The sequence below is a fragment of the Taudactylus pleione genome, unplaced genomic scaffold (genome assembly GCF_031769625.1).
Source record: "Taudactylus pleione unplaced genomic scaffold, aTauple2 ptg000437l, whole genome shotgun sequence".
Classification (NCBI taxonomy): domain Eukaryota; kingdom Metazoa; phylum Chordata; class Amphibia; order Anura; family Myobatrachidae; genus Taudactylus; species Taudactylus pleione.
The window spans coordinates 5,360,911-5,371,309 of record NW_028284839.1 but is presented as its reverse complement, the minus strand read 5'-3'; the positions used below and the strand labels follow the sequence as shown (position 1 = coordinate 5,371,309).

The following is a 10,399-nucleotide window of genomic DNA, read 5'->3' as shown; positions in this document are numbered from 1 at the left end:
AGAACATACTGTATGAGGTGCAGGTGGAGATTAATCAATAGTGAGCAAGTTGGGAAAATATGAAGTACTGGTGGAAGTCTAGATGTAAGGCACGGGTTGAGGAGAATGTATAATGTAGATGTTAAAGTGAACATATAAGATACATGTTGATGAGGACATATTAGTTACAGGTTGATAAGGATATACAAGTGTAGATTTTGGAGAACACAAAAGGTGCAGGTTGTTAATTACATGTAACAAAATTGGTGCATATTGGGATGAACATATGAGGAGCAGGTTGAGGAGAACGAATTATGTGCAGGCTCATGAGAACATATTAAGTGTGGTTGAGAAGAACGAGTTGATGAGAACATATAAGTCCATGTTGAGAACAACAAAGTACAGGTAAAGGAGAACATATATGATATAGGCTGATGAAAACATATAAGATGCAGATTGGTGAGGGCATATGAAATTAAAGCTTGAGAAGAACAAAAGAGATTCAGGTTAAGGAAAACAAATCATATGCTGATTTATGGGAAAACATGTGCAGGTTGAGGAGAACATATAATCTACAGTTTGAGGAGAACATATACGGCACAAATTTAGGTGTAGATCGTGGACAACATATGAGGTGTATATTGTGGAAACCATAGGAGTTTCAGTGCAGCAGGTTGTGGAATCTGCTAGACAAAAGCCAGGAATAGGAAAAGACTGAAGACAGCATATAAGACACCTAATGGTACAAACTAAGGAAATAGGAAACACATTAATTTGCCCAATTTCGAAGTAGAGTGTGGAGGGGAAGATTTTTTATCCATGAGCACATGATATGGAGCAAGCTGGGGAGAAGAACATAGACACTTCAGCTTGAAGATAAGTTAGTTTTCTCCAAGAAGAGGATAGACTACAGAATGCTGCCTGGCAATAAGACATGAAAGGCTCCAAAGGTCAGTAGAAGCAATAATGTATCGGCTGGTGCACTGAAGCATAGAATTTGACAGATGAAAAGAACCTAAAGAAACCCTACATAATACCCTCCCAAGTGCTGAGAGAAACCCCCTCAGCCTCCAAAGTTAAAAAATTCTCCCTTTCTAAACTCTAATAATACTTTTGATGCTTGAATGTTTGTGTCGTATAATTTATGCACCTTCTCTTTAAACTACAAATTCTGCCATCCAAGTCTTCCTTCATGCATTTTTTTTATGCAACCCATGCGTTACTTTGCGAGTCTGATGTGAAGGCAGCACAATAGAGATGAGACAGTAGAGGGTCCAGGGTGGAGAAGATAAAGTACAGGGTACAGGATGCAGGATGGAGACAATATACTACAGGGTGCGGGATGGAGAAAATATACTACAGGGTGCAGGATGGAGAATATATACTACAGGGTGCAGGATGGAGAAGATATAGTACAGGGTGCAGGATGGGGAATATATAGTACAGGGTGCAGGATGGAGAATATATAGTACAGGGTGCAGGATGGAGAATATATAGTACAGGGTGCAGGATGGAGAAGATAAAGTACAGGGTACAAGAGGCAGGATGGAGACAATATACTACAGGGTGCAGGATGGAGACAATATACTACAGGGTGCAGGATGGAGAAGATATAGTACAGGGTGCAGGATGGAGAATATATAGTACAGGGTGCAGGATGGAGAAGATATAGTACAGGGTGCAGGATGGAGAATATATAGTACAGGGTGCAGGATGGACAATATATAGTACAGGGTGCAGGATGGAGAAGATATAGTACAGGGTGCAGGATGGAGACAATATACTACAGGGTGCAGGATGGAGAATATATAGTACAGGGTGCAGGATGGAGAATATATAGTACAGGGTGCAGGATGGAGAATATATAGTACAGGATGCAGGATGGAGAATATATAGCACAGGGTGCAGGATGGAGAATATATAGTACCGGGTGCAGGATGGAGAATATATAGTACCGGGTGCAGGATGGAGAATATATAGTACAGGATGGAGAATATATAATACAGGGTGCAGGATGGAGAATATATAGTACAGGGTGCAGGATGGAGAATATATAGTACAGGGTGCAGGATGGAGAATATATAGTACAGGGTGCAGGATGGAGAATATATAGCACAGGGTGCAGGATGGAGAATATATAGCACAGGGTGCAGGATGGAGAATATATAGTACAGGGTGCAGGATGGAGAATATATAGTACAGGGTGCAGGATGGAGAATATATAGTGCAGGGTGCAGGATGGAGAATATATAGTGCAGGGTGCAGGATGGAGAATATATAGCACAGGGTGCAGGATGGAGAATATATAGCACAGGGTGCAGGATGGAGAATATATAGTACCGGGTGCAGGATGGAGAATATATAGTACCGGGTGCAGGATGGAGAATATATAGTACAGGATGGAGAATATATAATACAGGGTGCAGGATGGAGAATATATAGTACAGGGTGCAGGATGGAGAATATATAGCACAGGGTGCAGGATGGAGAATATATAGCGCAGGGCGCAGGATGGAGAATATATAGCACAGGGTGCAGGATGCAGAATATATAGTACAGGGTGCAGGATGGAGACGATATACTACAGGGTGCAGGATGGAGAAGATATAGTACAGGGTGCAGGATGGAGAATATATAGTACAGGGTGCAGGATGGAGAATATATAGTACAGGGTGCAGGATGGAGAAGATATAGTACAGGGTGCAGGATGGAGACGATATACTACAGGGTGCAGGATGGAGAATATATAGTACAGGGTGCAGGATGGAGAATATATAGTACAGGGTGCAGGATGGAGAATATATAGTACAGGATGCAGGATGGAGAATATATAGCACAGGGTGCAGGATGGAGAATATATAGTACCGGGTGCAGGATGGAGAATATATAGTACCGGGTGCAGGATGGAGAATATATAGTACAGGATGGAGAATATATAATACAGGGTGCAGGATGGAGAATATATAGTACAGGGTGCAGGATGGAGAATATATAGTACAGGGTGCAGGATGGAGAATATATAGCACAGGGTGCAGGATGGAGAATATATAGCACAGGGTGCAGGATGGAGAATATATAGTACAGGGTGCAGGATGGAGAATATATAGCACAGGGTGCAGGATGGAGAATATATAGCACAGGGTGCAGGATGGAGAATATATAGCACAGGGTGCAGGATGGAGAATATATAGTACCGGGTGCAGGATGGAGAATATATAGCACAGGGTGCAGGATGGAGAATATATAGTACAGGGTGCAGGATTCAGGATGGAGGATATATAGTACAAAGTACAGGATGGAGAATATATAGTGCAGGGTGCAGGATGGAGAATATATAGCACAGGGTGCAGGATGGAGAATATATATAATATGGTGCAGGATGGAGAATATATAGCACAGAGTACAGGATGGAGAATATATAGTGCAGGGTGCGGGATGGAGAATATATAGCACAGGGTGCAGGATGGAGAATATATAGTACAGGGTGCAGGATGGAGAATATATAGTACAGGGAGCAGGATGGAGAATATATAGTACAGGGTGCAGGATGGAGAATATATAGTACAGGGTGCAGGATGGAGAAGATAAAGTAGAAAGTGCAGAATGGATAAGAGACAGCGCAGTGTGCAGGATGGAGAATATATAGTACAGGGTGCAGGATGGAGAATATATATAATAGGGTGCAGGATGGAGAATATATAGTACAGGGTGCAGGATGGAGAATATATAGTACAGGGTGCAGGATGGAGAATATATAGCACAGGGTGCAGGATGGAGAATATATAGTACCGTGTGCAGGATAGAGAATATATAGTACAGGGTGCAGGATGGAGAATATATAGTACCGTGTGCAGGATGGAGAATATATAGTACCGTGTGCAGGATAGAGAATATATAGTACAGGGTGCAGGATGGAGAATATATAGTACAGGGTGCAGGATGGAGAATATATAGCACAGGGTGCCGGATGGAGAATATATAGTACAGGGTGCAGGATGGAGAATATATAGTACAGGGTGCAGGATGGAGAACATATAGTACAGGATGCAGGATGGAGAATATATAGTACAGGGAGCAGGATGGAGAATATATAGTACAGGGTGCAGGATGGAGAACATATAGTACAGGATGCAGGATGGAGAATATATAGTACAGGGAGCAGGATGGAGAATATATAGTACAGGGTGCAGGATGGAGAATATATAGAAAAGGATGCAGGATGGAGAATATATAGTACAGGGTGCAGGATGGATAGGACACAGCGCAGTGTGCAGGATGGAGAATATATAGCACAGGGTGCAGGATGGAGAATATATAGCACAGGGTGCAGGATGGAGAATATATAGCGCAGTGTGCAGGATGGAGAATATATAGCACAGGGTGCAGGATGGAGAATATATAGCACAGGGTGCAGGATGGAGAATATATAGCACAGGGTGCAGGATGGAGAATATATAGTACAGGGTGCAGGATGGATAGGACACAGCGCAGTGTGCAGGATGGAGAATATATAGTACAGGGTGCAGGATGGTGAAGATAAAGTAGAAAGTGCAGAATGGATAGGAGTTAGCACAATGTGCAGGGAGGAAAGGAAGCTCTTTCTGTGGATATAATTAGTGGCTGGTGCACGGCGCGTGCTGAGGTGGCTCGTGTCTCCCTGGCAGCGCGTGCTCCCATCCCAGCCTGATGCACCAGTGTAACCAGTATATCCAGTACAGGCATCCGGCTGCTGCCTGAGAATATAACCAGCGCCCTCTTATTATCCATTCTGCTTTCACTCGTCTGTATAGTAAGACACCATTACCGGCTGCTATGCTGCATGGATTTTATATAACTAGATCCAGCTACAGTGCACACAGTTTGCGTTATGCTTTTTATAAATAGGAAACATAGCTATACAGAAGCTGTGCAATAACAGAACGTAATACAGTTACTTACTCTAGAAGACGTCTATTGCTCAGGGTCCAGGATGTCTCCATGTGTCTGGGGAGTGAGAGATGCTGTATGTACACCACTGATCATAGATTTGTACCTGTAGGAGAGAAGACAGCACAGTATAGGTAATATCAGCAGAAACCAGCATAATGCATCTAGCAAAGCGCAAGAACCTGGAAATAATCTTAACCCCCAGTTCCCTCAGTTCAACTGGAGGAGACAATGCACCAGTTGGGTATTTTAGACTTTGCACAACGTGTAAATTCTTTTCTCCAATCGATGTGATACTCCCCCCCCCTCTCCATTACACCCCTCCCCCTCATAATCATACATATATATATATGTACTCACAAAGGTCTCCTTTGTTACAGAGACAGCAGATGGGACACCCAAGCCAAAATGTGTTTATTTAAATTGGGAGAAAAACGTTGTTATCTGAAAAGTTTGAATTGGGAGCGTGTGAGATGGGGAAGGGGAGGGGGGATCAGGGGGGAGGGGAGTGTGGTGGGCTCAGAGGAGTGTGCCACAAGCGTGCTCCCAGTCATTCAGAGTATATGCTATATTTCACATAGGCTGGGGTGACCCAGATACACCGGTGCTTGCAGTTCAAATATTATTTATCTTTTGTTGAAATAAAATGAATATAATAATATCCAATCAAAGTACATATTTCTGCACAAATCCCTCATCCTCTATCTGTTATGTACACACACAGGTAGGACAGCAGGCCACGGCTATTTCAGTAGATTCATGTTACACTGCTGAATAGCTGAAGGATTGGGTGTTGAATCTGAAGAAGATGCAACCTATTGAATAACATATCTATCTATCTATATATCTATCTATCTATCTATCTATCTATCTATCTATCTATCTATCTATCTATCTATCTAATATTTATCTCATATCTATCTATCTCATATCTATCTATCTCATATCTATCTATCTATCTATCTATCTATCTATCTATCTATCTATCTATCTATCTATCTATCTATCTATCTATCTATCTATCCAATGTCTTTATCTTACTAAAATATAGAGTCTATGTTACTTTGTGCCACTGGCTAAACCCTATTACATAGAGGCGATGTTATAGACCAATCCGGAGCCTCCTAGATTTTATAGGGATACAATTAGTGTGTGCGGAGATTTTAGTCATCTGCTGCGTTTAATGTGTAGAAATATAGGATAATTATAGCTTGGGATGCTGTATTCGCTTCCTCTTGTTATGAGTTGAACATAATCCCAAACCAAGCCAAACCTGAGCCCCAGGTCCCATACATGCATTTCTGATGGCCACCTACACAAAGGCTGCCTTGTAAGTACAGAAGGACAACCTGACAGCTGTCTGCTACTTTGTTACCCAAATGGGGGTTGTTTAAAGTTTGCCCCCCCAGATGGGGTGAGAAGGGGGCACGCCAATAATTGTTACAATAGCCAAATCCCAACTGAAAATTCAAACATAAGTGATGAGATAAGAGGTGGTGCTGAAGGAAAGCTGGATGGGGGTGGGGGAGGGGGATTTGTGTCACCCGCCATTCCGATCCACCAATCAGGAGGCTGGGAACAGGACTCACATCCAGTTTGGTAGAGTTAAGCCAGGTGCACTGAGGAGCAGCAGCACAGGTTACCATTGAGGCATTAATTTGCATGCACACATGTCGCATCTGCTGTGTGTTTTTAAACTCATTTATATGTTTGTTGGGCTGAAGCCTTCATATGTCACATCAAATCCAGGCCCCCTAACCCCCACACCTCATTCGGGGGGTTATGCTGATTAGGAACTCCCAGAACCGTTTACAATTCAGGCAATACACCAAAGGACCATTTCATTCTGCAGCTGCTAATATAAATCTCTAATACATGCAAACGTCAGTTGTATATTATGATTGTAGTGCAGACAGTTTATCAGCAGCCAATCAGATGAGCTGTTTTGTGTTTATCCATATGCCTAAATAATACAGCAGCTTGGCTTGGGTGTAAGTCCCACATGCAATCACCTACCAAGCGAATTTATCTATCCCTGCTATTTGGATAGTAAATAAAATAATATACTATAGTACATACTAGATTCCTAATTTTCCTATATTAAAGATATGCCATATTGCCTGCAACATTGTATCTAATGTTGATACACTATTCCAATCCAGGTACTGGGGATAAAGCGAAACATGTTGCTACATTGTGTATAGCAATATACTGTATAACCTTGTATCATTTTATGTTATAAAGTCAGTCAGTTTGAATTGACTGCTTTACCTAGCAGCTTGGGTTATACAGAGAACCTCCAGTAAATGTAATCACTACTTGCTGATAAACGCTATAAATTCAGTCAAAGAAATACAAGATGTAAGATGTAGGCTGGCTGTAAGGTTTTGCATATAAATTGTTTAAACGAAACCAGTTAGGAAGGATGTATATTGGGATTCGTTACAGAATAGTTTTTTTTTTGCATACAAGTGTCAGAGTCAGTTACCTGTCCCGAACAGATGGCTCCTAGAATAAAGCCCACAGAGGGGAGGCGGGCTCCCCAGAGGGGCTTAGTCAAATCTAAAAATGCTACAGTTGGGAGGAGTCCCAGCCAGGAGGGAATATAAATAGGAGAGACGAGCTCCAGCCCAGTCACACTACTTCTTACTTGCAGTGGGATAACCTTACTGCCACCCAGCCATGACACCCAATATAACCATGTCTGAGAGTGCACACAGCTACCAGCCCAAGCCTGGCAAGAAAAGCAAGGAGGCCAGTGATCTGAGAAAGGTGAGCCTGAGACAATCCCTGTATCTGCAGAGACATGTGCCTGTCATCCTGGGCTATCAGCCACCTGATACTAACCAAATCCTCCGCTCTATTCCAGACTCTCAAACCCCTGATGGAGAAACGCAGGAGGGCTAGGATCAACGAGAGCCTCAACCAGCTGAAAACACTCATCCTGCCTCTGATTGGGAAAGATGTAAGTGCATTATCCGTATTATAAGTGTGGGCACCATCATTAGATAAATAATTGCTTAATAAGAATGCTGAACTTTCCTGCACCCTAACACTTATTACTCTGTATAATAGAAGGTGATAGTAATTTCAGTTCAAAGTTTATATTGCAAACAGCTAGTGTATGTGTGTGCATCTATCTATCTATCTATCTATCTATCTATCTATCTATCTATCTATCTAATATCTATCTATCTATCTATCTATCTATCTATCTATTTATCTAATATCTATCTATCTATCTATCTATTTATCTAATATCTATCTATCTATCTATATATCTATTTATCTAATATCTATCTATCTATCTATCTATCTATCTATCTATCTATCTATCTATCTATCTATCTACTTTAAAGCAGTGTGTATGGTATATAGATTTCTGTGGCTACCAATATTTTCTGCATATACATAAATGTTACTGTATTGATCAGCATCCCCTGCATAGTTATTGACGATCATTTTTCGTTTTTCCTCCCAGAACTCCAGATATTCAAAACTAGAAAAAGCCGATATCCTGGAGATGACGGTCCGATTTCTGAAAGACATTCCCCCGGTCCAAACACAGAGTAAGTACCTGTCCTTATACTGGAGCAATGTATAGATTTTTATATAGCCTACATATTTTGGGACCAGTGGAAACATAATGTATTATACATCAAGCATCTGAGCAATGTATTAAATGGCATCCTTTACTACCTGTGGCAACCCAGATGCTGTGGAACTACAAGCCCCAGCATGGTGGTGTGAATAAGATGGGTACCTTAGGTCATTGTGGCACAGAGTAGGTGGGGTGTGCTGTGTGTGTCACTGGAGGTGTATAGGACTTGTGTTGTAACCCTTTGGTTCTTTCTGTTTAGGTCCTGCAGAGAAGTACAGAGAGGGGTACAGTGCTTGTCTAGACCGCCTCTCCGGGATCCTCAGAAAGAGCAATGTGATCGCTGGAGAGACCCGCAGCCTCCTCCTGCAACAGCTGCACAAAGGTCCAGATCTCTGCTGCCAGGACTGCACCAAGGTCCCCTGTGCCAAGCAGGGCAGCCCCAGAATCATCCTACATCTCAATCCCAAGAGATCAGAGACACTCTGCCCTTCCTCAAACCAGCCAGCCACGCCAAAAGCTGCCCCAAGCCCACCACAGCCCATCAGCTGCCTCTGGAGACCGTGGTGACCCCCTAGGGATGGAGACACAAAGCAATACCTCCAGTATACTGTGTGCTACTACTTCTCTGTGTACTGTACACCATCACTATGCTGTGCACTGCCACACTGTGCCCATGCTCCTATTGTAAATAGGTCACTGACACACACCCACCTGCTGCGGGCAGTTATACTCAGAACACACTGTGGACAATTTAGTCCTTAGAGGGGATTGAATATATAAGGGTACGAGAAAGACCCTGGTGAACCCAAAGGGTTTATATACTCAGTATGCGGTCTGCATTATTTATGGGGGATGGGGTAATAGGGGGGAAGTGTGGGGGACAGGGTCCAGCCGGCAAGAATTGCTGGATTAAAGGGATACATTGGGCAACGTGCAACGCGTCTTTGTACATATGGAATATGCGCACTTTAGTGTTTACAGATTTTTTTTACGCAAATTATAAATATATTTTTTTACTAAATAAAAAGAAAACAAACATATTACTGATATCGTGTCTTCCCTCAGGCTGCGGCGTCCTTACTATATACTGAGAAGTGGTGGTCATGTCATGTATTGTGTGGGTGCAAATATACTGGTCTCCCCATACAGTGCTCAGTGTGCAAACAGGGGATATTCGTATTTATTCTCACTACAACGCAGTGAGAGTCATTATGTAGATCCATTATATATATATATATATATATATATATATATATATATATAGTATATATGTACACATGGAGGGGGAAAAAAAGAGTTTAAAATTAATGGTATATCACACACTATGATTGTACTTAGCGATGCAGCCGTTAGCAATGAGTATAACGGTTCTTTCTTATTCTATATGTATCATGTGCTGAGTGTGAGCAGGATAACAGTCAGTCAGGACTATAAGGCATTAATGGGGCATCATGGGCACAAAGGACAGGGCATGTACACATGATTCCCGTTGTACGGGCATTGTCGGGTCTGAGCCCAGGGCAGCAATGGATAGACCATCGCCCCATTATTACACCCATCATTCCCAAATATGTCGCCGCAATAGGTCAGCACAGTGACTTTACCCGATAAAATATAAAATCCCTACACAGCAATTTCCCCTCAGTCAGGCTGTCCTGTAATAATAATATCAGCAGGAGAAAAAAATAACTAAAAATAATATATATATATGTGTATGTGTGTTATCTTGGTTTCAATAAATATAAGTGAGGAATAAAGGCAAGTCAGCACGGATATATTATATATTGCTATCCCAATTTGATGCACAGGAAAACATTAGTTTCGTTGTACTGCTCGTATCCCTATTAATTAATGTCTCTTCCTCCTAGGAGGAGACAGAAGATTGCAGAGAGA

General features: G+C 42.1%; 1 protein-coding gene and 1 long non-coding RNA gene across 2 annotated transcripts in view; one reads left to right on the top strand and one right to left on the bottom strand.

Moving 5' to 3' along the window:
- Nucleotides 1-4,941: 4,941 nt before the first annotated feature.
- The window catches only part of LOC148505776 (uncharacterized), a 38,715-nt gene continuing 33,257 nt past the window's right edge, over nucleotides 4,942-10,399 (bottom strand). Inside the window, exon 3 of the long non-coding RNA XR_015869842.1 lies at nucleotides 4,942-5,011. This is a non-coding gene — a long non-coding RNA (uncharacterized LOC148505776). The remainder of the gene's footprint in view (nucleotides 5,012-10,399) is intronic.
- Nucleotides 7,566-9,335, top strand: HES2 (hes family bHLH transcription factor 2). Its single transcript, XM_088447720.1, has 4 exons — nucleotides 7,566-7,677; nucleotides 7,775-7,870; nucleotides 8,387-8,474; nucleotides 8,766-9,335. Exons 1-4 carry the CDS (start codon nucleotides 7,588-7,590, stop codon nucleotides 9,071-9,073), a joined length of 582 nt encoding a protein of 193 aa, XP_088303846.1. The 5' UTR covers nucleotides 7,566-7,587; the 3' UTR covers nucleotides 9,074-9,335.

Excerpts from the sequence above, each read along its gene's own strand:
- HES2 (XM_088447720.1), top strand. The coding sequence starts at position 7,588 with ATGACACCCAATATAACCATGTCTGAGAGTGCACACAGCTACCAGCCC. Across the intron at positions 7,678-7,774 it reads AGGCCAGTGATCTGAGAAAG|ACTCTCAAACCCCTGATGGA; the intron begins GTGAGCCTGAGA and ends GCTCTATTCCAG. Across the intron at positions 8,475-8,765 it reads TCCCCCGGTCCAAACACAGA|GTCCTGCAGAGAAGTACAGA; the intron begins GTAAGTACCTGT and ends CTTTCTGTTTAG.